We start from the raw sequence: 25,060 nt of genomic DNA on the forward strand, positions 1-25,060 counted from the left end.
AGTGCCTGAACCCCCTTCGTGTGTATATGCAAGCAGAAGATCAAATACACACGTTAAAGATCCTGTAATCCATGTCAGCGTTCGGTGGGTTATGGAAACAAGAACATACCCAGCATGCACACCCCCGAAAACAGAGTATGGCTGCCTACATGGCGGGGTAAAAACGGTCATACACGTAAAAGCCCACTCGTGTGCATATGAGTGAACGCAGAAGAAGAAGAAAAGTTGTGTGGACATGGTGTAAGGTCCTTCAGACCTCAAAGTAGATCTGAAGTGAGTAGAGAGAGACAACCTGAGCACTGGATCATTACTAAACAAAGCCATATTCTAGAAGCCTTTTCAAACTTCAGGGCCTGGCATTTTCTGGTTTTGAAGTGAAGCAGCAACTGTATGACAAGCTTTTCTGTGGCAGTGTCAAAGGCTGAACATGCAGCTGACACTTTGCTGCAAAACAATTTTACCATGCAGAGTAAGCTTGTGTCATGACCTGTAGTCATATCTGTCAGCCTGTGTCTTTGTTATTTCTTTCTGTGTGTTTGTGTCTGTACCAAATTGAACAGTAGCATTCTTTTGACAACAGGAAACAGTATACAAATTGTAAATAAGGATGCTTGATATTGATGAAAGTCATTTGCATCCATCCCTATCATTAGAATATTTCACAAGACTGAAGGTTATTGATACATGTTAAATATTTTAGTGGTATCTCAAATTTTGATCAGTGATTTATGTAGTTTCTCAGAAAACTTCCATTTATTATGTAGTACACATTTACAGATATGTATGTGAAGGTGGTGTTTGTTGTTTTTTTTGTTTTTGTTTTTGTTTTGTTTTTTTAGTGTATAACTATAAGTCTAATGAAAATGTTAGTAACAATTTATCCAATTACATATGTTTACAAGATTCAGTCATATCTTTGTCATGTTTTTGCAATTTGTGCTAAGTATTGAATAACATGCCAAAAAGACACAGTGGGAATTAATCTTGCCAATAAATGAAAGCAACAATACTTTCATTTGATCTAATGTGTGCCTTGATGATTCCATTGGATGGAAAAACACAATGGATGTGTGTACTGGGCTGAGGGCACTAGTGAGTCAGCATAATGACCTGTGTGCAAATACAATCAACAAGTCAGACTGGTGATTTAACTGACAGTGAAATATAGAGAAACAAAAGGGGGGCCAAGACAGCGCCCCAAGGTACACAGAGACCACAGTATGTAGATGTCACTTCTTCTTGGACAACTCATATAGCCATCTGAAGGTAGTGCTGTTATTGCATAGCTTTCAAGTTTATGGAAGATTTTGCAAAGTGGTGCAGTATCAAATGCATCACTGAAGTCCAGTATTGCAATACCATTTTGTTCCCTTCATGGGACCATGACCTTCATGGTGGGATTTTAGATTGTCATGCATCATTTGGAGCAGCAGTTTTTCACATGAGTAACCTGTTCTGAGCCCATTACTTGAATTATTATGATTTTGTTTTTGTTCCAAATGTGTTATGTGATTTTACCACTTATAGAGGTTACAGATACTGGCCGTGAATTTTGTCTTAGCCAGTGAACATTGAAATATTCTTATGAGGATGATGATGTTCATCCTTTGGATTGGAAGATGACCATGGCTTCAAGTATCAGATGGAAGAGCAGTGGCTGTGGGTCCAGAGGTGACTGGTGAGGCCAATCGGGGCCCAGAAGGCCCGTCCACATGTGGGACACAAGTGAGTGGTTGCTGTCATGGCAGTGGATGCTACTCAGGCAGCATGCTTTCGATGCACCTCAGTGATGCACCTGGCTTCGGTTGCATGGGCTCCTGTGGTGATCTTGCTGCACCAGGCTGGACGGTCCAGAGCAAGTGTCTCCCACGAGTTGATGTCGACACCTAGGTCTTTGAAGGACACTTTGAGGCAGTCCTTGTGAGGATAGGTACTCGTTGGTCTGCACATATTTTAAGGACAATATTGGGACTATTGTGGATGTCAGATTTGCAACACTTTGCTGGGTTTGCTCAGCGCTTGAGATGAAGGAGACTTGTATTGGACTGGTGGCTGACTTGTAATCATTTGTGTTGCGAACTGACTACAACTGGCACTGTAGAATTTCTGCTCTCACTGTGGAGACACACAGGCTGGAGACACCATTACGGTCCAGTCTTTCAGACTTCACAGAATACCAGAGGGGCTTTGGAGTTCTTTTTCTAGAAGTGCTCTTGTTTCGCAGCTTTCTGGTATTCTAGTTGGAAATACCTGTCACTCTGCAAAGTGGTGTGTTTCTTTGTCAGCCTCTGGAACCATTTCTTTTGGCACAAAAGGTGTTTTACTTGAGTGCTGGTCCATGGGTATGTACTGCTTTTTGTTTCTGACGAAGTTTCGAAGGGACGATGTTTTCAGTGACTTCCAAAAGAGCCATTGTAAAATGACTCCACAACATAGTGGATTTGTCCCTTGACTGCCGGTCTTGGTGATGTCTGAAAATATGTTGCTAATGTTTTCTGTAAGGTTCTTCCTCATGGTTTGCTGGCAGGTCATGTTTTTTGACTGAAACTGAGTTTTTGTGAATCAGGAGATTCACTTCCACCCATTGTTTGTTCTTAGAAAATATATATATGTACTAAGTCCAGTTCATGAAAATACACAAATTTGTTAAATTGCTTAATTTCTGTCATTCTTTTACTTATCAGTAAGATTAAAACAAAGAATTAAACTTGAAAAAAAAAAATCTGCACTTGCATCTTAATTTTAATTCACATATGTACAGATCTGTAAAGGAAAGAGTGAAAGTGAAAAGAAATGTCACCTGTGTCAGATTGCTGTGAATATGTCATGGAGAATTGATGTCACTCACCAGTCAAGTTTTCTGATGGCCTATAAACATGGGAATCCCGCAGGGTTCCATTATTTCTCCATTGTTGTTCAACATTATGCTTTATGATTTACATACATGTTTTTCATCATCTACCAAGCTGGCTCAATATGCTGATGATATTGCTATATGGATTCAGACATCCTTGAGGAAAAGGACAAGCCTACATTACATAAATTATGTACAGAAACATTTTCAGGGTGAACTCGATAGACTGAGTAGCTATATGCAATCTAATGGTTTTGAGTTTTCTGTAGAAAAAACACATTTGATCCTCTTTAATAATGGTTATAATCCCAGCAAACTACCACGTTTTTTTTTAGGACGTGAAATATTTTTCAAGTCGGAAATCAAATTTCTTGGGATCCTATTTACTTCAAAACTAAACTGGAAGAAACACATTGATTCAATGGTGACTAAAGCAGTTAAAAGTTTAAATTTCTTAAAAATTGTAAGTCACTCTCCTTGGGGACAAGACTCCAAAATTCTTTTACATTTAGCGACATCTCTCGTAAGATCAAGATTGACCTACGGTCAAGAAATTTTCTTTTCTGCCCCGCCGACGTTCCTAAAGAAGCTGCGAATAATTGACAGTAAAGCTGTGAAACTGGCTTTAGGGGTACCTGTGCATACTAAGACCTCAGAAGCCTATAAGCTTGCGGGTATTCTACCACTAGATGAAATCAGAAAATTAAGTTCTGCTAAATATATTGTGAGATGTACAGCAGTGGATGATTTTGAGGAATTAAATATTAGGTCTGATATTGATTTTCCAAAAAATGCACAAAATAATTCAAATCTACAAACCATTCGCACATATGTGTCAGATATTTTAAATTCTTCAGACATTGATTTGCATGATATGGCACCTCGTGTTCTGGTGCCACCTGTCCCTCCCTGGGAGTTAACAAAAGCAAACGTCAACATATGTGCTTCTGACACAACAAAAGGAGAATCTCCACATATAATAGCAGCATCTGTCAGAATTGAATTAGAAGAAAATTTTGATTATCATTTAAAAGTTTACACTGATGGCTCGGTCCTGGATGATAGCAGTGCAGGATCTGCTTTTGTCATTCCTGACCTAAAAACAGAAAAATCATATTATTTAGGTAAGGGACATTCAATTTTTACAGCTGAATTGGTGGCCATCCTTATGGCTTTAAATCATCTTGTTGATATACCAATCATAATAAGTAATATCCTATTTTGTGTTGATTCTCAATCTGTCTTAAAAGGTTTGCTCCTTTTTGAGAATAATCAAAGAGAAGATTTATTTTTTGAAATTAGGTATTTATTGCACTCCCTATTTGTGAAGGGTACAAATGTTGATTTTTGTTGGATACCATCCCACACTGGATTCCGTTATAACGACCAAGCAGATAGGGCAGCAAAAAGGGGAGCAAAAAATCATATAGATAGTATAAAAGTATATTGCCCATTGTCATACAAGGAAATAAGCAATATACTAGAAAGAGACTTTTATAGGTGCTTGAATTCAAGTCTAAAACCTCGTCAGTTGACTCTCTCAGACTTTGGTCCGATTCGCAGACCAATTCTGAGCTTAGCTCTCAGACTATTATCAAATTCATTACGGACCAAGTATTGTTCTAATGTCAAGTGTATATGCTTTAATAACCTGACAATTGAGCATATAATTTTTCACTGTAGCTTGATGAAGCCTTTTGTACACGAAAGTGTGTCTTCACAAGTGACTGAGAACGTTGATGTTTTTGACTTTTTGCATTCATTATCAGTTGTTTCGCTTGTCAGTTTAACGACTTCTCTTTTACGAAGTCCTTTAAGTAATTTCCTGTAACTGTATTTAGAGGGTTTTTTGTTTTTGTTTGTTTGTTTGTTTGTTTTGTTTTTCTTTCAAATTTCACCCACATTTTTACCCTCATTTGCCCAGTTTCCCCAAACCCTCCATTCATCCACATCTCCCACCCCTTCTAACCGATAATACTCAGATGTATTCATAAATACTTTTACAAAATGTCTTCAATCACCGATATGTGTGACGGGACATTAAACAAAAAATTCCTTCCTTGTCTGATGGCATGAAGAACTGTCAGTGGTTGACAGAATACCAAGCGTTCAGTCAGTGTTGGTGATTTTTGCATTGGAAAGTATAGCCATGGTTGATTCATTTCTATTGAAGACACAGTCAGGATCAAGAGAGAGGATTTGGACAGTCATGTTTCATAGGAATTTTTTTTAAGGTGGGGATGGAGGGTTGTGTTTTGGTTTGGTTTGGTTTCATTTTTTGAAGGCATGTGTGTGCATCACTGTATGAAAGAGAAGAGAAGTCGTTTTGTATATTCAAAACTGATTTGCACAAGGATTGTTTGCCTTTTTTATTTCTGTTGTTTTTTTGTTTTTGGTTTTTTTTAATGATTTTTGTGATGATGGTTTGGTATTGGTTGGAATACTGTTTGGTGTTCTGATGAAGAACAATGCTGTTGCTGGCATTGTTTTTAAAATAGATATTATTGGAGTGTTAAATGGTTCTGGTAGTATTGCAACTTGTGTGGAAAATCCAGATCAAGACGATCTTCATTTTTGGTTAATTGATTTATGAACACCTTGATAGCAAATGACTTGTAAGGGTTTTTTGTGTTTTGTTTTAATCCAAAGCATGTTAAGAACATTTTCTCTTGTCTTTTAAATGCAGTTTGAACATATCCAGTCTTGCATCAGTTACACTCTTGTTTTTTTCTGTATGATACCTCGGACATATCCAGTCTTGCATCAGTTACACTCTTGTTTTTTTCTGTATGATACCTCGGACATATCCAGTCTTGCATCAGTTACACTCTTGTTTTTTTCTGTATGATACCTCAGACATATCCAGTCTTGCATCAGTTACACTCTTGTTTTTTTTCTGTATGATACCTCAGACATATCCAGTCTTGCATCAGTTACACTCTTGTTTTTTTTCTGAATGATACCTCAGACATATCCAGTCTTGCATCAGTTACACTCTTGTTTTTTTCTGTATGATACCTCAGACATATCCAGTCTTGCATCAGTTACACTCTTGTTTTTTTCTGTATGATACCTCAGACATATCCAGTCTTGCATCAGTTACACTCGTGTTTTTTTTCTGTATGATACCTCAGACATATCCAGTCTTGCATCAGTTACACTCTTGTTTTTTTCTGTATGATACCTCGGTCAGTTTTACAAAAAGAGACAATATCTTATTATTTGTGACTGTAAAGATCCTGCAGAATGTTTTTATTTATTTTTATTTTGCAATACGCTGTATCCTTAGCCCTCCTTTTCTTTAACAGCCTTTTTTTTTTTTTTATACTATTCGTTCCCTACAGTACTTACCATTTTATTTTGAATGCCAATCAAAATCTGTACCGTTTGTCCTTGGTTGTGTTTTTTAAGCTTGAATACTTGTATTGCATGTGTGCTGCTGTGTGCTACCCTTTCTTCTTTGTTTTTGTTTCCCCTCCACCCCCTTTCCTCCCAAATACTGTCATCTGTTCAGCTTTTCCCAGGTGTGTTGTGTGTTGGCTTGGCACGTACTGCTGTGAACTGTCAGTCAGGGTAGAGAGTGTTGTTGCACATCATGCAAACTAATCACTGTCTGCTGTGGTGAAAATGGGGAGTGCTACATGGCCCATTCTCTTTTCCTGCATCATGTTTGAAATGTCTTCTTTTCTTTTTTTCTTCCTCTCCCCCCCTCCCCCCCTTTTTTAATTATTATTTTTTTTAATCTCTTTCCCTGTGAAGTCATCTACACATGTGTGGAGTATAACTTTTTTTTCACAGCTGGGGTATAACTTCCAGTGTAAAAGCAAATTTTAAAAACTTATTAATCAATGACTGAACTCTTGCAAATTCAATTTGCTTGAAGAACTGTTTAGGTAACATACGTTTTTTTTGGAACATTAGCATGTGGAACACTATACTGAGGGTGGTCTTTTACTGCGTTGCATTATATGGTATGGATCATTACATGCAAGAAGTGTTGCACTTAAAGTTACTTGGAGTATTACTCCTGGAGCACAGCTCATTTCAGGTTATCTGGAAAGATACATTGTTGAATATTTACCACACACATTTGTTTGTTTTTATCATGTCTAACTTGCTAGTTTTTCTTTGCACTTTACTCATTGAAGATTACGCTGAGGGCAAGAGCATTTTATTTGATGTGAATCAAAACTGCTCCAGAATATGCTAGAAATATTATTCTTTTTTTCTCCAGAAACACAGACACAGCTGCTGTAACACTATACTTAAACTCCCCAGACATGTTGCATGACCCTGTTGCCCAGACAAACCATACCTCTTTTCATTTTAACTTCTTTCATTTTTGACCAAACCATAACTCCTTTGTTGTTTTGACATCTGTGAATACTTTGGTCTTGGTCTGTTTTTATTTGTGGAAGAACAAATCAGCAAGCAGCAAGATTGAGTCCCATGTCTCCTATGAATATGATTATATTTATCAAGATCATTGCTGTTCAGTTATCAGGCGTAAGCTTGATTTAGTTTGATCCTTGGTGCATAATATGACTGTTTACCATGTCTTGAACAGGATTCTTTTCGCTGCACTTAGATTGTGATATTTTCAGTGCACTGGATCTTTTGCCCACTGATTAATATGTGTCATGGTGTGATAACTTGAATGCCCTTGAAGGTGACTGCTTGTTTCTTGGAAAGTCTTTTTGACTCACTTTAAACAATTTGAGATTGTGGAATAGCCCAGTGTTTGGTTGTCTCAGTGTGTGTGTATGTGTGTTTGGCAAATGTTAACAAATTCAATTTCTCTGGAAATCCTTTGTCTGCCAATTCTACTTTGTCTGCCAATACCAAATTTGGATTAAATATTCTGTAGTCAAATCTTCTGAAAAGAAAAAATAATGATTGTAAGTTATATTTTTTGGTTCTTGATTGGTAGGTGCTCTTTAGTGCTTTGAGTAAGTCTACGTGCTCTCAACCCGAATATGCTTGGTTCGAACCTGCTAAGATGCCATTTAAAAAAAAAATTTTTTCTTTTTTTATCTTCGTGTGTGTGTTTATACTGGATAAAGCATGCATCACAAGTGAGTCATGAAGGCCTTTTCTCTCTTGTTTAGAAATGTTTTATTCATTACTTTGTGCACTACTGCAATATCTTTCCCAGGAGTGAAAGTCTTTTGTACGTTTCAATGTCGAGTGCCATTTTGCATGTAAAATATTGCTTCTTTTTAAGTCAAGGTGAGGGATAATTCTGTTGGTGACAGAAATAGTAACTCTTAAGTTTAGCATTGTGCTTTCTTAAGACTTCTATCTTTCTAAAGTTAGACAAAGTTTCGAAGTTTTCTTGGGGATAGCAGTGTCATTTGTCTCAAGACATCATGACTATTATTGTCATTAACCACCATGGTCATATTATAATCATTATCACCACTGGTAGCAGTAGTAGTCGTATTGGCAGGAATTGCAGTATAACCCTTCTCATATTTATCATCATTCATATGACTATTATTCTATTATCATTAATGGTATTGTTATTATTACTATTATCAATATAACTGTTTATCATAAGTACCATTATCTCTCTCATCATAACCATTGTCATCACTATTGAGGCATCATTCCATACTGTCAGTTGTCCCATACTCTGACACTTGACCTGTGCACTGACAGTTGTCCCATACACTGACACCTGTCCTAAACACTGACAGTTGTCCCATAGTGACACACTGACACTTGTCCCACACACTGACACCTGTCCTAAACAGACAGTTGTCCCATAGTGACACACTGATGTTTGTCCCGTACTCTGACATCTGTCCTAAACACTAACAGTTTCAGTTTCACTTTCTCAAGGAGGCGTCACTGCGTTCGGACAAATCCATACACGCTACACCACATCTGTTGAGCAGATGCCTGACCAGCAGCATAACCCAACGCGCTTAGTCAGGCCTTGAGTGCATGCTTACATATTTGTGTACCTATGAAAGTGGATTTCATTTTACGTAATTTCGCCAGAGGACAACACTCTCGTTGCCATGGGTTCTTTTTCAGTGCGCCAAGTGCGTGCTGCACACGGGACCTCGGTTTATCGTCTCATCCGAAAGACTAGACGCTCAGTTTGATTTTCCAGTCAAACTTAGGAGAAAGGGCGAGAGCGGGATTCGAACCCACACCCTCACGGACTCTCTGTATTGGCAGCTGAGCGTCTTAACCATTCTGCCACCTTCCTCACACTAACAGTTGTCACATACATTGACAGTTGTTCCATACACTGACAGTTGTCCCATACGCTAGACACTTACTCTGTGCACTGACAGTTGTGCCATACACTGACACACTGACAGTTGTGCCATACACTGACACACTGACAGTTGTGCCATACACTGAGAGCTGTCCCATATACTGACACACTGACAGTTGTCCCATACACTGACACACTGGCAGTTGCCCCATACACTGACACACTGACAGTTGTTCCATACACTAAGAGTTGTCTCATACACTGACACACTGACAGTTGTTCCATACACTAAGAGTTGTCTCATACACTGACACACTGACACTTGTCCCATACACTGACACACTGACAGTTGTCACACACACTGACAGTTGTCCCACACGCTGACACACTGAGAGTTGTCCCATACGCTGACACACTGACAGTTGTCCCATACGCTGACACTTGTCCCATACACTTGTCCCATACACTGACACTTGTCCCATACACTTGTCCCATACACTGACATGATGACACATGTCCTGAACACTGACAGGTCCAGTTCCTCAGCGGCCACCACAGCGTTTGCTGCAGCCACGGCCGGCCTGGCCAGCTGTATGCCTGACCAGCCTCCCAGAGAGCGCCACCGCTACACCAGTGTCTGTCCAGGTCAGTCTCCACCCATGCCTCTTCTGCTTTTTGTCTGGGGGTGTGGTTGTGTTTGATGTGTTGAGGTGCATTTGTGTGTGTTGAAATGTATGTGTGTGTGTGTGTGTCTCCAGTTGTATGTATGTGTAGGTGTTAGTTGTGGTGTGTGGGTGAGGATGACTGCGAGCTAGAGAGAAGATATTATGTGGGGTATCTGTGAGGGTGGTTGTGTTTGTATTAATTGAGAACATCACAGAGAACATGTGTGTGGATGGGAGGGTGGCTGTGTGTATGTTTGTATGTATGTGTGTGTGTGTGTGTTCGCACATGTTGGAAAGAGGACGAAGAGTTTATGTGTGTAAAGAGTGTGTGCATGCCCATACACTTTGACATGCATGTGTGTGTGTGTGTGAATGTGTGTATGTGCATTTCCTTTAGCAGTGTGAGTATGAGTGTTGTAGATGTTGTTCGTGATAGGGTATAAATGTGTTTTGTGTTCATTTTTTAATGTCTGTTCAAAGTGTGTGTTTAACTTTCAATATTTCTTGTTTCTGTATTTGTGATATGACGAAATAATATACTTTTATATTCCAGTTCCAGTGAATTTTAGCTTTTGAAAAAAAAGGGAAAGGTGTGTATATAGTTAAGAACAGTCCAGATCTCCCTATAGATTTGGGTAAGTACAGTTAGCAGCCTAATGTCAGTGCGGTTAACGTTTTTATGGATCATAGTTTTGTTCAAGAACGGCACCTGTTTGCAAAAGAAGAGATGGAGAGGAAAGGTGAGGAACAAGGAACAATTTATTGTCGTCAGAAGAAAATAGTTGATGATGAGGGAAATGAGAGGAAAGAAGTTATTGAAGGAATGTTGAGAACAGGAATAAGAGAAGGCATGTGGTCTACATCTTGGTATGTTGTGCTGATCAAGGTCTGGGAATAAACATGGCAATACTTGATTCCTCAGTATGTAAGAGACATCTCATTTAACTCTTTGTATGCTAAGGTATGCTATAGCATCGTTTCTGTGGGACGCTATAGCGTACTGTGAGTTTAAAAAATTGTAGTTGGTTGGTTGATGGTTTTGTGTGAAACTAAACAGCACAGCTCTGTTCTACAGTCACCCAAAAGTGCGCCTGTACTTTTATTGTGGCAGAAAATGACTTTGTTTGAGTACAATACATGCAAGCGTACAGTCACCCTTCTCACTCTCTCGCTGGACAAGATGGCATCTCCATCAACTTCGGCAAGTACTGTGGCTCAGTCGAATGTGAACTGATTCTATTGTGGATATCCACTGTGCATATGCATTTGCCCATTCAGTTGCTACAGTTAGGAAGTGTCTATGGTTACAAAAGACCACATTTATAAAATTTCTGTTATATGAGAAAAACTCACCCCCTTTATGTCAGTTGTGAAAAACCCAGATTTTTTTTTTTAAATATGATAAATCAGTCAATAATTAAGTAAGTGATTTGAAACTTTGCGAAATGTTAGTCCATTCTAGTTTTTATATTATCACAAAATGTCACCACAGAATGTAATTGCATTCTGTTTTAGATATTTTTCTTGTAACATAAACAAACGGCCAGTACAGAGAGAAAGTGAAGGAAGTCATCGGGCAGTATAGAATGAGTTAAAAGCAGTGTTCAAGTGGAGTTCCTGAAGGTCTGTTGCTTGCTGGTTCTTCTGCTATGTTGCTCAAACATGCAGTGGTAAGTGAACACCAGAACGTCCCCACCCCTTCCCAAAGTACTGCATTGTAGGCATGCCAGGCCTGGGAATAACAGAAAGGTCATACTGGTAAGACACAGGACAAGACAGGTATGAAACAGGTGTGGTTTATTTTTGTTTGTTTTTTTCCCCAGATGTATAAAGAATACACATACACACATGCCTACATGTTCGAGTATGCACACACACACACACACACACACACACACACACACGCACACACACACGCACTCAAGAAGTAAGCGCTTGTCACAAACGCATGAGATTTCTCCTTCAGTCCTTGGAGGTGCAAACCCCCACCAGTTCCCCCCCACACAGTGTCCACTCACTTTGAAGCCATGCTTGCTGCCTTTGTCAGGAATGTTAGACGTACACCGCCCCATGAAAAAGCGTGAGTCGGTGATAAGCACGGCAGCCACCATGCGCGTGCTGAATGTGCTGAAGCACTGGGTATCCAAACACCAGCAGGTGAGGGAGTTGCTGACCCCTGGACACCGTCCTTAGTGCTTGGTTGTCACCCCTTGTGGATTGATGCTCTCCCCCTTGTTCCTCCCCCTCACCCTTTTGTGCCTTGTTTCCCTTTGTAGATGTGATTAGATGGATGATTCATGTTCAGCTGTATATAATCCTTTTGTGTGTTCCTCACTGACAAAAAAAAAAGAAAAAAGGTTTTGTCTGGTCTTGGATCACTGGCATATGGTTGTGTCTTTTTGTAGTCTTTTTTTCTTTCTCTTTTGAAGCAATATTCACTGATGGCTGTGATACTCACATAACCTCCAAGGCCAGCAGAAACTGTCCTGTGGGGTTGACCTCATTGCTGTTTCACTGATCTTTGCTTTACATGCTCTGTTCTGTGTCTGAAAAACCTGTTCACCCAAAGCTGCTTCAGATAAGTGCAAATAAACAGGTTTGGTTGGAATTCATTTAGTGCCTTCTGCTGAAATCAAAACTTTTTAATGTAAGACTAAAAACTTCTGTGTGTCTAGAGTTGTCTTTGTAAATTTCTGATTTTTGTAATTCCAGCAGAAAAGATTGAAAGAAAGAAAATGTATATAAGAAAAAAAGGAATAGATGTAAATGTTTATAAATCAAAGCAGAAAATATATTTCAAAAACATGAATAAGTGTGTCCATAAACAAATGAGTAAATCAGAAAGAAAATATACCTGATCAAAGTCATGATTTACAGTAACACTTTATCAGAACAATCAATGATTTCACACAGGATTGTCAAACATCAATCAGCTTCCTGAAATTTTGTGATGGGTATGCTATAAAAAAAAAAATTAACAAAAAAAAAAGAAGAAGCTTTGTTACTTTCTTCTGTGAACAATCAGTGACTTCACAGTAGATTGTCAAACATCAGTCAGTTTCCAGAAATTTTTGTGATGACAGTGCTGTTAAAAAAATTATGTATATATAAAAAAAAAAAGCTTTGTAACTTTCTTCTGTTGACTTGAATTTCAAGCCATTGTCCTCTGTCGTGTTGAAATGAGAAAGAGGCATTGCATTCCTCCTTACAGTTTCTGTCTTCTCTTCCTCTTTTTGTGCCTCAGACTGGAAACTACTACTCCTCATCCACTCCCCATGCCTCAGTCCCATCCAGTTGTATGTAGCCTTTGATGTTGTACATAGTAGTGGTCAGTTCTGGACTCCAACCTTTGTCTGTGCCCTCTCTCCTCTCTCCTCTCTTCTTCCCTCCCTCCTCCTCCCTCCCTCCCTCCACTTGATGTTGTTTTCTGTGGTGATGTCTTGTGCAGGTGAGCGCTTGAATGGTAGCAAGCTCAGGTACCTGAGATACCTGCCCCACTCTGAGATAGGCTCCGCTGCCACCATGCGCATCGTTAATATTTTGAAAAACTGGATTCTGAACAAGTGGGAGGTAAGGTGGTGAGCATACAGCCAGGCAGGTCTTGTACCCTTGACCCGGTCTGGTTCTGTCTTGAAGGGGCAAACCTGCCATGACTTTCTGGCCTTTATTACTGAGGCACAGACAGATTACTGGCTTTTTTAATCTTGTGGTTCTGAAACAAAATGTGTTGCTCCATAAGTCTGTGGGGTGCTTGTCATTATAGTGGGGCACACATAGTGTAAATCAGAATATTAACACAAATTCATGGTTAACAGCACACAGTTCTTTAGTTTTAGTTTGTGGATAAAATTTGTGGATTTTCTGAGTGTATGTCCTGTTCCTCTATACCTGAGGAACAGTAGTTGGCTATCCATAGGAGTGCTTGTTAGTAACTAGTGGTTTTTGGTACTTTGTTAGAAGTGGGTAATTTTTTAGAGAGTGAAATACGAGATACCAGTGAAGTACCTTAAGCCTTTCCTTCTCTGTCTTCCATGTTGATTTAATCACACCACTTTTGTGACATTCATCTTGTCCCACAGCCATACCGAGACTCATTCTACCACAGTTCAAGCACCATAGATAATTTTCAACATCTGGCACAGGTGCAGAGGCAGTTTGAAATTTACAGTCATGATTTATTTTCCAATAAGATACCTTCAGGTCATTTCATTCAAAGTCAGACAATTTATGACATGCTTTAGTCATCTACATTCTACCATGACATGGAATAGGGGGTTTTGAATTAAGACAGAACAGATTTCTTGATTTACTGTCCAGAAATATTCATAATGATAAAGGTGCTCTGCTGTGTGATTTCTGGGACTGGGTGTTGTTGTATGTGTGCTTTGTAGACTGCTAGATCAGGCATGCAGCCTTAGTGGTCTGATTGTTCACACATTCCTTTGGTTTCTGTCTCCTGTCTTCTCCTTTCTTCATGATTCTTGTGGAACTGTATCTCTCCTGGTGGTTTTCTTGGTGCATTTGGTATCTGTACTAACCACAGTGATACCTTTCTTTCTGTCCCCTGTGAAAGGTATGCGGGTGACAGTTCCATGTGTTCTGATGTCTTGATGATAAGTGTATGTTCTGGAAAGTGTGCAGTGCTGTATTGGACGTATATTCAGAGTTTTTATGATGAGATTCTTGATAAGTTGTCAACTTTTTTCTCTTCTTTTTTTAAGATTATCGTTGTGGGTGAAAAAAAATGGGTACACTTATCTGGCCTGTTTTTCATCTGTTGGCAACGAAATAGAAAACATGACTATTTTCTCAACCTGACAATAAAAAGGGCATGACTTCTTGACTTCTCATTATGTTTTGCAATTACAACTGCAACTGATTGTGTAATCAAATTTTTGTTTTTGTCATGATTCAATTCTTTCTTCCCTTTTTTTTTTTTTTCTTCTTCTTTTGTTGTTGTTGTGTGTGTCTCCCTCTGGAACATTTTTTATGTCTTCAGATATCTAGAGTATGTAAATGGACAATGACGATTGTTCTCGAGGTATGATGTGTCCCAGGTTTGTTGTGTCATAGATATTAGGGTCAAGGTCATGTGGATCAGGTTCACCAAGATATGAGCATCCAGTGGTGAAGTAATCCAGACCCAAGGTGAAACTTCCAACAATGGTAGATGCTAATACATTGGATTGATTTGACATTGACCAGTTGACCATGACATTTGTGACCTTGACTGTGACCTGTACCTCAGTGTCCTGATCTCAGTTACCTTGTCCTTGATGATGATTGACCTTGAATCACCTTGGTGCTCTTTTTTTCTTTTTCTTTTTTTCTTTTTTTTTTTTTAAACATAGGGGATGATCAATTGAACCATTTTGCTGATGACCTGTTGGTCCAGTATCTAACCCATCAGACCTGGTACATACTAGATCTTCTACATTGTAGACCTTAGGACATATGAGATCTTGGCTGCAATTGTGATTGTCGATAAAGGGCCCCAGTCACAATGGATCTTGGAGACATCAGATCTGGGAGACGTAGAAAACATCCCTCTGAGAAAATATTGACTATGCATTCATTCACATACCGAATCAGTAAGTTGCAGGTCTCAAAAAAAAAAAAAAAAAAAAGTTGCCAGCAATGATGACAAAATGGGCTGCATAAGAATTGTGTTTGTATAGGGATGAGGGTCTGTAAAGAGGAGAGAACAGTATGAGATGTGTCTGGACAGTGCATTTCACAGACACAGCTGAAGATGTGTTAATAATGGTTCATTTCTTATCAATATTATCTCTGGAGCAAAAAAAAAAAAAGTTTGCGTTCATTTCTTATCAATATTATCTCCAGAGCAAAATGTTGATGTTGTTGCCTGTAGAAATTTGGATCTGCAATGCTAACAGACCTTCCTTCTTGTTTGGATTATGTTTGATTATGGTGTTCAGTGAAAAGGTGTCTTATTCTGGCAGCACTGTTTCTGGCTGTTGAATTCAGGTTATGGTTTATGTTTTTGAATTAGTTTACTTTCTCCCTTCCAAGTGGTATGGAGTCAGTTATGATATTCACAATTCCTTTTTTTTTCAAGCAATTATATTTTTTTAACATTTATGAAAACAAAGTAATTTTGTGCAACCATGTTGACACCATTTTTGTGCCTTCATACTTGTTACCATTTAAAAAAAATATATATATATATACTTATGTAGAGAATGAAAACAGCTTTTGAATATTTCAAATTTTATTAGGGTATTTTTTTTGTTTAGTTTTGAAAGAAGAACCTGTTGTTGTTTCTTTTCTTTGCCTGTAGTGGTGACCAAGGGACAGGGACAGAAATGAGCACAATATGTTGTCTGTTCAAACCCACTTGTTGTACAAACTCACTTTTTGTTGTCGTTTTTAGTAAGAATTATATAAACAGCAAAATGTAATGAGGATAATGATGGTATTGATGACTGTCGGATGTCTGCCAGACTTTATACAATGTATATGTATCCTAGGAGAAAAAAAAAAGATGATTATGGTGATGTTGATTCTTTTTGTAATTTTATATACTAGGCTTGGAAAATATACAAAAATACTATAATGATATCAACAAATATTGATGATGGTGTTGGCACTGAGAATTGGGGTGTCTGTCATAGTTGGAAAATGTAAAAGAATGTAATGATCATTGCAAAATATTATCATGTTGCAATGGATCCAAAGCCGAATGATTAGTGTGCTGGTCTTCAACTTTCAGGGTTTGATCTTGGTTTGGATGCTTGGTATGTTAAGGGTGGAAATCAGTTTGGGTTTTTTTCTGATGTCCCAGGTCAACATCCACACAGACCTGTTAGTCTCTTTACTCATTCTGCTCCAGGTACAAGTTAACTCGTACCATGATTACTTCCCCTGTATACCAGGTACGGGTATTCTCATACCAACACAATATTCTATTTTCGTTCTTGTTTGCTACATTTGGCATTCTAGACTGAACCCTTTGTGGATTCCAGAAGCATGAAGGTGAAGCTTTGTTTGACTGAATAAATCAACAATTCTCCATCGATTTTTGCTATTTTGGTGAACCACATTTTTTTTCTGCGGTGGTCTCATGTCGTGCTGGTCCAAGGGAGTTATAGCAGGCATGTACTGTGGGGTAGAATGAGTTAATCCCCTGTGTACACACACAGAGAAGGAAACCTGACGATGACATGACCGCGCTGTGCAGGACTTTGAGTCAGACACCAAGCTGCGAGCGGCGGTGACGGACCTGCTGGAGGAGATGGTGTGCAACAGCAGTCTGCTGCCTGCAGAGCACAAGGCCGCCGCCTCCATCCTACGCACCATCTCCAGGGACACCACGCCGGAGAAACCCGTGGACCTGGAGAAACTCCTGACTCCCACACAGGTCAGTCAGCAGGGAGGGAGGGAGCCATGTGGGTTGTTGGTGTGGGGTATGTCATGGTGTTTTGTTTGAGGAAGCTGCTGTGTGTTATGGTGTGGTTGTTGGTGTGGGGTGTGTTGTGGTGTTTTGTTTGAGGAAGCTGCTGTGTGTTATGGTGTGGTTGTTGGTGTGGGGTATGTCATGGTGTTTTGTTTGAGGAAGCTGCTGTGTGTTATGGTGTGGTTGTTGGTGTGGGGTATGTCATGGTGTTTTGTTTGAGGAAGCTGCTGTGTGTTATGGTGTGGTTGTTGGTGTGGGGTGTGTCGTGGTGTTTTGTTTGAGGAAGCTGCTGTGTGTTATGGTGTGGTTGTTGGTGTGGGGTGTGTCGTGGTGTTTTGTTTGAGGAAGCTGCTGTGTGTTATGGTGTGGTTCTTGGTGTGGGGTGTGTCCTGGTGTTTTGTTTGAGGAAGCTGCTGTGTGTTATGGTGTGGTTGTTGGTGTGGGGTGTGTCATGGTGTTTTGTTTGAGGAAGCTGCTGTGTGTTATGGTGTGGTTGTTGGTGTGGGATATGTCATGGTGTTTTGTTTGAGGAAGCTGCTGTGTGTTATGGTGTGGTTGTTGGTGTGGGGTATGTCATGGTGTTTTGTTTGAGGAAGCTGCTGTGTGTTATGGTGTGGTTGTTGGTGTGGGGTGTGTCATGGTGTTTTGTTTGAGGAAGCAGCTATGTGTTATGGTGTGGTTGTTGGCATAGGGAGGTGTCTTGGTGTTTTGTTTGAGGAAGCTGTAATGCGTTGTGGTGGAAAATTGTGTATGTTTGTGTGAGGGCGTGTGTAGACTCAAACGCATATGCGATGTGTTTGTAAGATATGCACACACACAAAGCATGAATGCCTGCACACAAGCATGCATGCAAACGCCATAAAAGAAAAAAATTATCAGAGTCCTATGTACGTACCATGCACAGACATGAAGCAGAAAGTGAACTCTTTCATTAAAGATCTTTAGCAAGAGGAGTGGAACACCCAGTCGGATGACAGGCTGTTCCGAATTTGTCCAGACCTAAAAGAGACCCTCTCGTCAGTTGTGAAGAATCGAAAGGAGGAGTCTGTGCTGTGCAGACTGTGCATGGGGCACACTTTTCTTATTCATTCTTACTGCCCCTTGGTGTATTCCCTGTGATGAGCCTCTCACTGTGAAACACGTGCTTATTGACTGCTGGGATCTGCATGACATTAGACAGACGTTACTCAGCAGATTCTCTGAAGCCTTTGTTTCGTGATGTCTCTCTGTGGACACTAATGGACTTCTTGAAAGAAGTGAAATTTTTTTTTTTAATCAGATTGGAATGTTTTAAACCTTGAAGGTTTTTTAAACTTCTGAGTGGAAAGCTAGAAGCGGTGACTAGTTTGGATGGTGTTTTTTTTTGTTTTTGTTTTTTTACCCTTGACTTGAAGTAGATGGCTAACAGGGCAATGGTCTTGAGATGGCCTTAGTCAGTTAGTGGTCGGCAAGGCTTCAAGCACCATGATTTGATTTGATTTGATTATCCGTGTTGGTTGTTGGCGTGGGGCTTTGTCTCGGTGTTTTGTTTGAGGAAGCTGATGTGTGTTGTGGTGGAAAAGTGTGTCTGTGTGAGTGTGTGTGTCGACTCAACACACATAGAATGCATTTGCAGCATATGCACACACACAAGCATGAATGCCTGTGCGCATTCATGCATGTGGGTGCACAGATGCACACGTATGAATGCACACAGACATGCACACACGCATGGCCATACTTTCTTAAATGTTTAATTAGCAGCCCGATTGGCTTTTCGTTGTAAATTTTAATGGTTGACTAGTTTGTTTCATTTTGTTTGTATTTTTTTATGCTGATTAAGGAGAGGGGAACAGGAACAGGAGTGATGATTTAAGGTATGGGTGGGGTATGGAAGGTGATGGATTTTTTACTAATATCACAATTGTTGATAGACATTAAACAAAAGAACAAACGAGCATTTGTTAAATAACACTTTATAGTAAAGACAGAAAATTGTTCCACTGAAGATTGAACAAAAACACCTTTGCTTATATGGTGGGTAAAATGGCCATGCTCATGAAAACACCTCTTGTAGAAGTGGTAGTTGCAGTCAAACACAAAAAAAAGTGACAGCATGAAATGGAAATGTCTTAGTGTTGGCTGTGTTGTATGAAATGGAATTGTCTTAGTGTTGGCTGTGTTGTATGAAATGGAAATGTCTTAGTGTTGGCTGTGTTGTATGAAATGGAATTGTCTTACTGTTGGCTGTGTTGTATGAAATGGAAATGTCTTAGTGTTGGCTGTGTTGTATGAAATGGAATTGTCTTAGTGTTGGCTGTGTTGTATGAAATGGAATTGTCTTACTGTTGGCTGTGTTGTATGAAATGGAATTGTCTTAGTGTTGGCTGTGTTGTATGAAATGGAATTGTCTTAGTGTTGGCTGTGTTGTATGAAATGGAATTATCTTAGTGTTGGCTGTGTTGTATGAAATGGAATTGTCTTAGTGTTGGCTGTGTTGTATGAAATGGAATTGTCTTAGTGTTGGCTGTGTTGTATGAAATGGAAATGTCTTACTGTTGGCTGTGTTGTATGAAATGGAAATGTCTTACTGTTGGCTGTGTTGTATGAAATGGAATTGTCTTAGTGTTGGCTGTGTTGTATGAAATGGAATTATCTTAGTGTTGGCTGTGTTGTATGAAATGGAATTGTCTTAGTGTTGGCTGTGTTGTATGAAACGGAAATGTCTTACTGTTGGCTGTGTTGTATGAAATGGAATTGTCTTCGTGTTGGCTGTGTTGTATGAAATGGAAATGTCTTAGTGTTGGCTGTGTTGTATGAAATGGAAATGTCTTAGTGTTGGCTGTGTTGTATGAAATGGAAATGTCTTAGTGTTGGCTGTGTTGTATGAAATGGAAATGTCTTACTGTTGGCTGTGTTGTATGAAATGGAAATGTCTTACTGTTGGCTGTGTTGCTTCAGGTTCCCTCCAAAGATGACTTTGATTCCCTGTCCGCTCTGGACATTGCTGAACAGCTGACTTACCTGGACCATCAGATCTTCATTGCCATTCGAAGCGAGTCAGTACTCCACCTTTGTCTCTCATATCTGCCTCTCTCTATTTCTCTGTCTGCATGTCTTCCTGCCTCTCTCTCTCTCTCTCTCTCTCTCTCTCTCACTTTGGTTTCTGTATTATTAATTGATTTCAATGCTTCCTTGTTGCAAAGGCAGTTGCTGTTTCTGACATGTCTCTGTTATCATGTCCCTTATGGTTTTGGCAGCTGTGTATGAAGTACTTTAAACTCAATTTCAAAAGGAGTCAGCAAGTTATCTTCAGCAGTAGTAGCAGCAATAGCAGTGAAATAAACCATTTCCAGAGGCACGTTATGTTTATATCCAGTGACAGGAAAAAATGATGATGATGTTGTCTGCACATAACTGCAATATACATCTGTCTTCATGTATATCTATTACTGTGTGTGCATACATGCAGATGAAAATATGTATACATATTTGTATGTGCATTGCTTTGTAATGTGATGTATCATAAGGTAATCATAATGTAATGATGTGACTTACAGTTCAAGAATTTATGAATGTATGTGTCTGTCTGTCTGTCCCTCTGTCTCTCTTTTTGAAGCCTACATGTGTATGTTTTTTGTCCATGAAAATTTTGAAATATATGAACAGATAGGTTTTACGAAATTTGTTCCATTTGTTTGAACTCTTCTTTTTTTCTCTCTTATGGTGTGATTGTGCTCATGCATACATAGATATATGTGTGTGAAATGAATTTGAAATGTGTATTTACAAAATGTTGATATTTTTTTCAATGTTGTGTGGTGTGACAGAGAGCTGCTGTGCCAAGCATGGATGAAGCCGGACAAGTCCCACAAAGCTCCTCACGTTCTGCTGGTCAGCAAACGATTCAACGAGGTGAGGTCTGGGCACTGCTCTAAAGTCACTGCTCTGTCAGTCAGTGGGGCTGCTGGCTTCAGTGTTCCTTTTCGTTTTCTTTTCATTTTTTTCTTTTCTTCATCTTATCTTTTAAGGGGAGGGGTGGGGAAAGGTACCTAGCAAAGTTTGTTGTTCTGTCATTCTAAGTTTTTTGAGAACAGTGAAGCAAATCTGTCTGTCTGTCTTTCTCATGTGAACAGGCTGGTGGCCTTTAGCTTCCAGTGTTCTCTCTCTCTCTCTCTCTCTCTCTCTCTCTCTCTCTCTCTCTCTCTCTCTCTCTCTCTCTCTCTCTCTCACTCTGTGTGTGTGTGTGTGTGTGTGTGACCAGATATATTGCAGACTTTTTGTATTATTTCTGTTACCAGTTAAAAACAAAAACAACGAAAAGCAGAAACCAGACAAAAAAAAACAACAACAAAGATCAGCATTTTGTACACACTAAACATTTGTTCACTTGAAAAAGGCAGTTTTCCAGAAAATGTGTGTTTGTCTTGTGTCATTTATTGAATTAGTGTTTGAAGCACTTCATTGTTGTTCTGACATGTAACACATAGACATGTTTTTCGTCATGAGTAATTACACTAATTTGATACACATTTTACTGCTTTGCTTCCATTGTTAACATTTTTCATGTAACACATGAAAGAGTTTCTACATCAAGAATGATTACACCAGTTTCAAATGTTTAGACCATACTGAAAAAGAATCTGGAATAGAGAGGAAGAATTGATGTGCCCATGATTATTGATTCTACGAAATACAGTGAAAGTCCATTAGTTGAGTCTTTAAACATAGTTACATTAGGTTTCATGTGTACACCCACCTCAAGTTACATGGCTGACGGGAATAACCTTCCCAAGAAAATGGGATGAAGAGAGGTGGGCAGGGGAACCCACGTAACACTACACTGACACCACCACAACCACATCAAATTAAGATGGGCAGCAAAATGCTATTCTTTATGCTGAGCGTCTGTGTGATTCAAACTCACGACCTTTTGACTGCGAGCTCAGTGCTCAACCAGTTGAACTTACGGCTCTGTGTGGTCAGCCGTGTCACTGGCAACAATGATGATGATGAGCTCAGCACTTTGCCAACAGAGCTAACCAGGTACTGCCTGTCTTTACACATGTGTTTGTTTTATGTGTATGTGTTGGTGTATGTGTTGGTGACCCCCTGTTTTTCAGGTGAGCCGGTTAGTGGTGTCTGAGATCGTGGGTCGCAGCAACATGGCTGACCGCGTGTCGTGTATAGAGAAGTGGGCAGCCATCGCTGACATCTGTCGCTGCATGCACAACTACAACGGGGTGCTGCAGATCTGTGCAGCCTTCGTCAACAGCTCGGTCTACCGCCTGAAGAAAACCTGGGAGAAACTCTCCAAACAGGTAGGCCAGCGTGTGTGTGTGTGCGCACATGTGTGTATGTTTGTGTGTGTGTGTGTGTGTGTCATTTGGGTAAGTTTGTTTCCTTTATTTATTTTCTGTGTCCCTGGCCCCAAACATTTCCTTTTCACAAAAATCACTTCTACTCATAAAAGTTATTATCATTCAAATGGTGTGCATATGTGCACATTATGTTTGAGGGCATGTCTGATTGCAAGTTCATAAATAAATCTGAGTACATGGGGTGTGTACTGGAGTGGGGAATATCCACATTTCCCCCCCACAAGACTGAATTAGTAGTGTTCACAACAAGGCATGTACCTTCACTCCACAGTCACACAGACGGGTGGAGGGGAAGAAATGTGGATATTGCCCAAGAAAGTATGTGCATTTACACAACAGAGTGGAGATATGTTATCTTCTGTCCATGAAGCACTTTGATGATTCAGGTTAATAGAACAGTGGTGAATGAATGTGTTGCCTCAGTTAAAAGACTATGATAAATGCTGGTAGTCAAGTTTGAACAGAGGTGGACAGAGACATTGCCACTCAAACAGGATATGCTTCTTGGAGAACAGAAGTTGCCTGCCTCTCTCAACCATGGAGCTAGTGCTCAGAAAGAAAGCGGAACTTGCCAGTCCCATCATATGCACACACTTATGTGTGCCTGTGCTTGTTTGTATGTGTGTGTGTTCATGTTTCCTGAATCTCCACCCACACTTTTAACTCACTCAGTACGGCCAGTCCTCTCTTCTCCTCTACACAGACCACTCGGATGTCCAGTGGGTGTCTCAATGACCCAACATTTAGCTTCCGTCGTCAGAATTGTGGTATTCTTTGTCAACATTCACGTCTTCAGTATAAGAGCCTTCACTTGCAATATTTTGATGATGGTAATTGGGGTGAAACACTGTTAACGTCATCTCTTTCGCCGTTCGTATGGAGAGAGTTAAACTGTTTTGTCAGCTAGTGGATGGAATTCATTCTTTTGTTTGAATCTCTTGTGTGTGTGTGTGTGTGTGTGTGTGTGTGTGTTCATTCCTCAAAAGTCTGGTTCACATTTAAGTCTTTGTCATGAAATGCGACACTGTGTTGTTCCAGACCAAGCAGATGATTGAGCGTCTGCAGACTCTGGTGTCCTCTGAGGGTCGCTTCAAGAACATGAGGGATGCCCTCCACAGGTTGGTGCCCACTCAGGTCATGTCCGTAGTCATCTGTCATCGTCATCATCTTATGACAGTTTATTTTGTGAAGACAAATCTGGCTTGAGAAGATCATGAAAAAAATGTTGTTGTTTTTTTAACTGTTGCCAACACCCCAAATAAGACTTAGTTTGGGAAATAGTTTTGAGTGCAGTGGCTTGTTAAGAATGATGGTACATATCAGACTGTTAATCTTCTAATTTAAAAAATATCTGTTCAAACTGTTTTAAACTAGAGATTTTTCTCCCCCTGGCAGTCATTGTAATTGTGTGTGTATGTGTTTGCTTTAGTGTGTGTGTGTGTGTGTGAATGTGCTTTAGTGCATGTGTGTGTGCGTTAGCAGGTGTGTGTGTATGCTTTAGTGCTTTGTGTGTGTGTGTGTATGGTTAGGGTGAGTTTCTCAAGAGGTTTGTGTGTTGTGAGTGGTGTTACACTATTTTGAAATAATATTTTCAGTGGCGTACATCTTTACTACATTTTTTTTTCCTCGATCTTTTTCATACCGCATATAATGTAAGTATGCTTAGAGCCACAGCATATGTTCTGTATGAATGTACACTATGATGATTGTTTTGATGGTGTACTTGTGTTACCCACATGAGGAGGAAGGTGGCAGAATGGTTAAGACGCTCATCTGCCAGTACAGAGTCCATGAGGGTCTGGGTTTGAATCCTGCTCTTGCCCTTTCTCACAGGTTTGACTGGAAAATCCAACTGAGCGTCTCATCATTTATATGCGATGATGAACTGCGGTGCTGTGTGCAGCACCCACTTGGGGCACTGGAAAAGAAACCATGACACCAAGTGTTGTCCTCTTGCAAAGTTCTGTAGAAGAAATCCTCTCTGATAGGTACACAAAATATAATGTGCATGCACTCAGGGCTTGTCTAAGTGTGTTGGGTTATGCTGCTGTCAGGCGTCTGCCTAGCAGATAAGGTGTAACGTATATGGATTTGTCTGAAGGCAGTGACACCTTGAAAAACTGAAATTGAAACAGACCCACATGATAATGATGATGATTATTGTGATGGTGTACAGGTGTGACCCTCCCTGCATTCCATACCTGGGCATGTACCTGACAGACCTGTCCTTCATCGAGGAGGGCACACCCAACTTCACTGAGGAAAAACTGGTCAACTTTTCCAAGATGCGCATGGTAGGGCTTCTGCCCTGCTTCCTCTTCACTGTTGGCCTCTCTCTCTCTCTCTCTCTCTCTCTCTCTCTCTCTCTCTCTCTTTGTGTGTGTGTGTGTGTGTGTGTGCTTAAGGCAGACAAAATATTACAGTTTGTGATTTATCTTAAGATATTTACACACAAGGGAAAAGGGGACAAAATCAGTAATAAAACTATAAACATGAATTTGATTTGACAAGATTCCTAACATTGTAAAGGAT

General features: G+C 39.8%; 1 protein-coding gene across 2 annotated transcripts in view; it reads left to right on the forward strand.

Annotated features, from left to right (window-relative positions):
* LOC143296908 (ras-specific guanine nucleotide-releasing factor 2-like) overlaps positions 1 to 25,060 on the forward strand; it is a 316,971-nt gene that overhangs the window by 279,236 nt on the left and 12,675 nt on the right. The window contains exons 21-28 of one of the 2 annotated variants that reach the window (XM_076608906.1): positions 9,619 to 9,731; positions 13,200 to 13,321; positions 16,953 to 17,132; positions 20,109 to 20,206; positions 20,978 to 21,062; positions 22,271 to 22,468; positions 23,567 to 23,646; positions 24,705 to 24,822. In XM_076608906.1, the coding sequence (XP_076465021.1) occupies positions 9,619 to 9,731; positions 13,200 to 13,321; positions 16,953 to 17,132; positions 20,109 to 20,206; positions 20,978 to 21,062; positions 22,271 to 22,468; positions 23,567 to 23,646; positions 24,705 to 24,822 (994 nt within the window). Of the gene's footprint in view, positions 1 to 9,618; positions 9,732 to 11,798; positions 11,909 to 13,199; positions 13,322 to 16,952; positions 17,133 to 20,108; positions 20,207 to 20,977; positions 21,063 to 22,270; positions 22,469 to 23,566; positions 23,647 to 24,704; positions 24,823 to 25,060 lie in introns of both variants that reach the window. The other variant, XM_076608907.1, reaches the window with a different exon arrangement.

Source organism: Babylonia areolata, chromosome 22, assembly GCF_041734735.1.
Source record: "Babylonia areolata isolate BAREFJ2019XMU chromosome 22, ASM4173473v1, whole genome shotgun sequence".
NCBI classification, from domain to species: Eukaryota; Metazoa; Mollusca; class Gastropoda; order Neogastropoda; family Buccinidae; genus Babylonia; species Babylonia areolata.